Raw genomic sequence first — 6,750 nt, 5'->3', positions numbered from 1 at the left:
TCCCGGACCGCGAGATCGTGACCTGGCTGAAGTCGGACGCTTAACCGACTGCGCCACCCAGGCGCCCCAGCCCCTCAGAAGACTTCTAGATCCTTCTCCATACAGTCCCTGTGCTCACATAGAGGAAATTCAAAGGCTCCGTCTTTTAACTCCTTTTAACTTGGACAACAATACCAAACCCGACCCTAAGACCCCTTACCTTCTCATTCTCTCAAGGTGCTTAGGGAACCACCTAACTTTATGATTGCAATTAATGTTTTCGTTCCACTGCAAATGCCTGAGCTTAACACACAGACCAGCAGAGTGAAGAAGCCCCTTCGGCTTCTTCAACCAGGTAATACGCTTCTTCCTTTTTTTTTTTTTTTTTTTTCCATTATCCCTTTAATGCAGAGCAGGGCTACTGATTACAAAGAGGCAGTTTGACTCCAGCAATAGGTCTTCCTCACTAATCCTCACTGTCATGGAAATTCCAGCTGCTACAAGAATAAGAGGTTCAATCCATATTTGCCAGCTCTAATATGAAATCTGTCAGAGCCCAAATTAATGAGTTCCAAATTCCTTACATCACGATAACAGGTTAAGACTGGTCAATTAATTACATAAATCCTTCCCGATTCATTGTGCGTTTGCAGCCCAGATTGTGTCTTACATTACTCCATGACACAAGGCCTTTTGGCTCCTGTTGTTCTGCAGAAAGGCCCCATTTAAGTGGAGGCTGCCTGCCACGGCAAAATGTTAAATGTCACACGTTAAATTTGCACTTTTCTGTAATTGCTTTTGTTAAAAAAAAAAATTAAATTAAAGAACAGGGCTCCCAGTACACCACTATGCAGAGGGCTGGGGTGGTACTGAATGGATCCCCAGGCGTGCAAGGAGCTACCTTTCACCTCTAAAGGTTCACAGGGTCTCTCTGTAGCAGGTGCCCAGTAGGCAGTGGAACCCAGAACGCGCACATTTGTGAAAATGAACCAAGTTTCCCGAGGATCCCGCAGCAAAAATATATATTTGGGAGAGTCTTTTCTTGATGAAAGGATTAAAATAGCATTCTTTACATAGCCAGATTCCCTTTTGTCTACCAGCAAAAGTTAGATATATAAAACACGGTTGATCTAATCACTTCTTCAGGAACATACATGGTACAAACGAATGCGTGTTATACGTGTGTAGATCTTTGCCATAAAAAAAGATGTTGCTGATGGCTTTGCTATTTGGGTTTGTAACTGGGACACATCTACAGAGGGAAAATAACTGAGGATTAAGATCTCAAAGGAGTTAAAAAATCGTCCAGGTCAAACGTTTTCCTTTCTAAAGCATCAAAATGAGCTTGGAATCACAACTCGTTTGAACTAGACGTAGACTGTGGACTTCCAGCTTCCTAGGGCAGCCGATCTTCACTCCGGTACATGTCCTTGTGGAATGGCCTTTTATGTGCCTAGGTGTTCTGTACTGAAAGGACCCAGTCCCTGGTTGTATTTCCTGCATCATCTCATCGAGGGCTGGGGGTTCTGCGAATACACTAGCGAGCAGACGATGCCACCAAGCACAAAGTGAAATCTACATGGGGCGCAGGTTCCTCCGACCTGGAACCCCTAACGCCGCTCACTCCACCACGCGGACAACTAGCCAGACCCGAGGCTGCGTGTTCTCTCCGCCGCCCTGGCCCCGCAGCGCCCCCCTCTGTCCTCCGACAGCCTTGCACCGGGTATGCCATCTGCGCGCGCCTCTTTTTTCCAGGCGAAGAACACCACCCCCCCACCCCCGCCCCGCTTCTGGGCCCGCAGCCTAAAGCGGTGGAGGATCCGTGTTCCTAAACTACCCCGCTACCCCCACCCCCAAACACAGAGACATTAAACTCTGACCCAGGGCCGTTTCTGGACCCGGAGGCACGCGCTTCTATCCCGAGGCCCAGTCCCGCCACCAGGCGCGACCGTCCCCTCCCTCTCTAAACGGGAGGAGGCGAGTTTAAGGCGACGGCGCGTCCGCTAGGCAGGTTTTAAGGTCCTGGGGAGACTGGAGAGGAAAGGGGTTAACTAACGGGTGCGGTGCGTGCGCAGACATTCGGAGCGCACCAGCTTCGCCCCAGCCTCGCCGCGACCCCGGGGCGCTCGCCGGCCCCCTCCCCCCCCCCCCCCCCCCCCAGGCCTCGTCGCCTCCAGGCCGGGCGGCACGTCGTCGCCCTCTCTCCGGACGGCCGGCGGGGCCGGGGGCCGCAGCGCCGCGAGCATCTTGCAGAACAAAGACTCGGGTCTAGACGGGGCAGCGCCGCCGCCTCCGCCTCCCCCGGCTCCGGCTCCGGCGCGGCCGACCCCGACCCAACCATCCCCAAACCCACCGGAGCGACGGGGTTGCGGCTCCACGCGCGCTCCCAAACCCAGCGGGGCCCCAGGAGACCACTGAGCCCGGAGGCCCGCGGTGGGGACGTCGCTATTCAAAGCTCCCCCCGCCCCTCCGACACCAAACCCACCCTCCGAGGCCCCTCTGCATTTTTATGTTTTATTATTGTTTTCCAAGCAGCCAGAGTCGTCATTTTCACATTGGGAAGGGGGCCTCGTGGTGCCCACGTTGGCAGCAGGTGGGGCAGGGGAGAGGGCGCTGCAGGTTTGTGCTGTAAATCGCTGTCTTTTTGCGGCCGTTGTTCCCACTCGCCACCCACCGCCCCCCTCCACCCGGGTTTTCTTTCTCTCTCTCTCTCTCTCTCTCTCTTTCTTTCCGCAGCGCAGTTGCTATGGGTTACCAGGGCGGTTGCCATGGGTTACCGGACCGAGGCCGGCTGGCTCGCTACCTGCCACCCAGTCGCCGCCGCAGCCGCCGCCGGCGGAGCGCCCGGGCGGGAGGAGGCGGGAGCGCGCGTGTGCGGGACGCGGCGCGGGGGAGTGTGCGCGGGCCGCCGAGGCGCCGCAGCCAACGGGCGGCCGAGGGTGCAGCGGCGGGAGCGCCACCGCCAGTGGGGTGGGGGCAAAGCTATAAAGAAGACCCAGAGGTAAGAAACTAACAAAAACACAACCACAAGTTATGCCCGTGCTGTGCCTCTGCAGCAGCAAAGACAAGCGGTGTGGGGTTTGGGGATGAGTCTACACTTCTCGTGGGGGAGAGAAAGGGTGTGTGCCTCTTTGGCATAAGCCATTTGCATAGTGTCTTTAGACCAGAGTTTACTTTCAGCAGAAAACCGTGGCTGAATTTTTTCCCCTCTTTTCTTCTGTATCGTTTGAAAAGAAGTCTTTGGAATTTTGGAGAAAGAGAAAATGATCATTACCAGAGTTGGCGCAGCTGAAATAAATGACTGTCCAAGGCAGTGTTCATAACAATGATCCAGAAAAGTTTCCAACAAGAGTGAACAGCAATTGTGTCTGACTTAAAGGGACAATGGTGACTCGTTTGTGAGATGCATACGGCAAAGAACAGAGTCAAAATCCTTAGTAAATATTTTTAAATTTTAAAATGTTGCTTACCTACATTCTTCTAAAATTTTTGAATTCCCTCTATTAAAATGTATTTCTTATGACCTTTATTTGCAAAGAAAATTGTATCTATGCTTTGAATGTCAAACTGCAGTAATTAATTTCAGATGGCGTTTTGTACTTGAAAATGTGTCTATATAATAAAGGAAGAGAAGGTCTATATTCCAAACAAAAACAGAAAATTGTGTTGAAATTAATGGTTTTCCTCCACTGAAAAGATGCTACATTGGATTTACAGGACACCAACTAAGCAATTTAAGTATTGAGGGCAACTATTTAGAAAGAGAATAAGCTTTTGTTGTGTTATATTTGTCTTAAAACTGTAGAGGCCTTTTGTGAAAAAAACTGTCTTCCATTTATAGCTGAAATACTAAAAACCTTATTTGTACCACAGTAGCTCCATAATGATGAATCCTTAAGGCACCAAAAAAACGGAGTTCAAAACAACATTCAATTTACTGTTGGATATAACTGTAATTGTGGCGAGGCTAAATGAATTTGTTTATGTTCTCAATAGCCATAAAAGAAATTTTATTCTTTTACCTTACTACAGTAAGGTTATTGCATATCACTTGTTTGTATTTAATTATTCAATAAAATGTGCATTAGGCTGGAAAAGCTCCTGCAAGATATTTAATATCTTAAGGGACATAACTATTTAAAGATAAACATTTCTGCTTTTCCTTGGTAATTTTTAAAACTTGTAATTTTAACTAGAATTTAAGTCACTTTCTTCCAAGTGAGACTTTAAAGAAGCCCTAAGTAACAGGTTGTTGACTTTCCTTGTTGACACCTCCGGGTTATATATAAAACCAGTTCTCAAACAAAACACACACACTGGCTTTATAGGTGAATCATTTACCCTTTAAGAACTAGCCAGGGAAATACAGTTCTGCTGTATGTAAATCATAAAGCATCCAAGATTACATTAAAAATAGTTTTAAGTAAACATCGACTTAATTTAGTTACTTAGTAACTACTTTCTTTTCCCAAAGAAAGCTTTATAAAATTACGCCAGAGAAAAATAAGAGACTTGAACATAGCAAGAAGGCCACTGGGGGCTGAAGTTTACCTAAATATCTCAGCTGCAGAAAATGAGAAGCCAGTGCTTACAAAACAACCAAACCCAAGGCTAAAAACCTCAAATGTGTACAACTATACTGAGCAGTAAACCAAATCTTACCAAAGTTTCTCTTTAAAATTTACTGCTTGCTCAAAAACACCCTGAAATTAGGTGGAAGTCAAAAAAAAATGTATTCTCTTCTATAAAATAAGTGATCCAACAAACTGAACTTGATTTTTTCACGTTTAATGTGAAAACGATGATCTTGTGAAGGTTACATACCACAGTATTAGGCATTACTTAATATCAACTTTAATGGCTATGTTACATCATCTAAAAATATGACAATTGGTGGCACATTACATGCTGTTGAAAACTGCTGTAAAACAGAAATAATGTGAATTCAGACACATATTGCCAAACAAGCTGGGGATCGCTCTTAAATGACTAGATGGCAAACTTCACAGGTTAGCAAGATAAAAAGAAATTGCTCCATCTTTTCCGCCCCCGTGTTAAAATGAGTCTTAGATGATAAAATAACAAGATCCAAGATACATTAAATAAAAATATTTACAAAAGTTCAATAATGTTTTAGACCAAACAAAAACAAAAAAGGAAAACTTAAGGAAATCATTCTTGTTCTAAATTTAATTTATTTTCTGTTCTTAGTTACGAGCACTTCAAAGGCTTTTTAATAATACAGTCACTCTTAAACTCCCAGTTAAAATGAGGTGAGGTAACATTTAATTAAAGCAACAAGTTATCGCAGTTACGTGAAAGTGTCTTCGTGGTAGTTTAAGAGACACTTCACACCATTCAACAGAGAAGAAACTTGGATAATTATCTCAAGAAAACGCTGCCTCATCTGAAATTTGAAGTTCAATGTAGTTTATCTAAGACATTTTATCTTTGGGCCACTAACAAAGAAGACATTTTATTAAATTGCGCCAGTCCGCAGGCAGATGCCTTAAAAGAAAGGCTCTTGAAAAATAATTCTTAAATTAGCAAGTTGACATTCTTTTCTAAATGATGGGAATGTTTATTGAAAACATTAAATGTATTACTTTTTATAAGATCCCACTCGTAACTTAAAAATAAGTAACAAGTAACCACCACTGACACTGAAAGTTATCTAGTGATAAGAAATTGCACATTTAGTCAGAAAACAGTCAACCTGGAATTCTAATTACACGCCGGTAATGAAACCACAGTACCTGTTTCCAGAAACCAGGTGTTAAAGCTGAATGTGAACAATGCAAATGTATTTCTGAATCTATATATTGCAAATATGAGCAAAATTACGAGCACGATTTCTGTTTTCATGTAAGACATAAACATTATTTTACCATGTCTCTAGTAATAAGGTACATTTTCCATCTACGTGTGAAATAAAATACTGGAAAGGCGAAGCTTCTTAAAATATTTCAAACACCCAAAGCGAAGTGTTTTGCCAGTGCAGGGGAGGTGCCCACAAAACATCAGCCACATGTCTGAAAGAGGCCGTCCGGTCGATGCCGTCAGTCTTCATACTGGCTAAGATCATACAAGCTGGGTTTATGCTGACGCTGTCCCACTGACACGAGAAGGAAGGCGCTCTCTGGATTTTCAATGCTGCCTATTTACCTATCTTTTCAAATTCAGTAAAACCAACTCGGTGCTTCTAAATGTATGTGGCATTTCAGTTCAGGACAGGATCTAGTTTTACCGATAATGTTTGCCTATAAAGGAGAGTTGCATTCGCGGGCCTTTAGCTTTTTACAGGAGCTCATCCAAAATAAGACAACATAAAAATACCACTAATAAACAACCCAACGTCTTTAATTAAATACCTACTATCATGACAGGGAGCTTTAGGTAAGAAGCTATTATTAGTGAGCTTGCTTCTCCACGACTGGACATAATTCACTATTCCTAAGATGGTAACATCAGAATTCTTTTTCAGGATTCCTGCGGGGCTGTGCTCATTTTACATCCGTGTGAACTGCTGTCATCGCTACTATGTCCGAGCCCAGAGGATGAACTGGAAAAGAAGAGAGGGGGAAAATAATAAAAAGAGGAAATTGGTTTTCACAACACACTCAAAGCCTGAGTAACAGAGGAGAACTTTAATTATCTCCAGTCACAAAGAGAGACAGGAAATTTGGACTTTTAATTAGCCATTTGGAGTGCAGTTGGATATTTTTTTAGCTAGATAATTTAAACGCGAATAATTCAAGTCTGACTAAATGA

The 6,750-nt window shown here is 44.2% G+C and overlaps 1 protein-coding gene across 4 annotated transcripts in view; it reads right to left on the bottom strand.

Annotated features, from left to right (window-relative positions):
- Positions 1 to 4,751: 4,751 nt before the first annotated feature.
- The window catches only part of SNX10 (sorting nexin 10), a 75,422-nt gene continuing 73,423 nt past the window's right edge, over positions 4,752 to 6,750 (bottom strand). For all 4 annotated transcript variants that reach the window (XM_030308132.1, XM_030308131.1, XM_030308130.1 and 1 more), the window contains exon 7: positions 4,752 to 6,541. In XM_030308132.1, coding sequence (XP_030163992.1) covers positions 6,460 to 6,541 — 82 coding nt within the window. In that variant the 3' untranslated portion in view covers positions 4,752 to 6,459. The remainder of the gene's footprint in view (positions 6,542 to 6,750) is intronic.

This window comes from Lynx canadensis, chromosome A2 (assembly GCF_007474595.2).
Source record: "Lynx canadensis isolate LIC74 chromosome A2, mLynCan4.pri.v2, whole genome shotgun sequence".
Classification (NCBI taxonomy): Eukaryota; Metazoa; Chordata; class Mammalia; order Carnivora; family Felidae; genus Lynx; species Lynx canadensis.
This window is presented reverse-complemented; position numbering and strand designations above follow the sequence as displayed.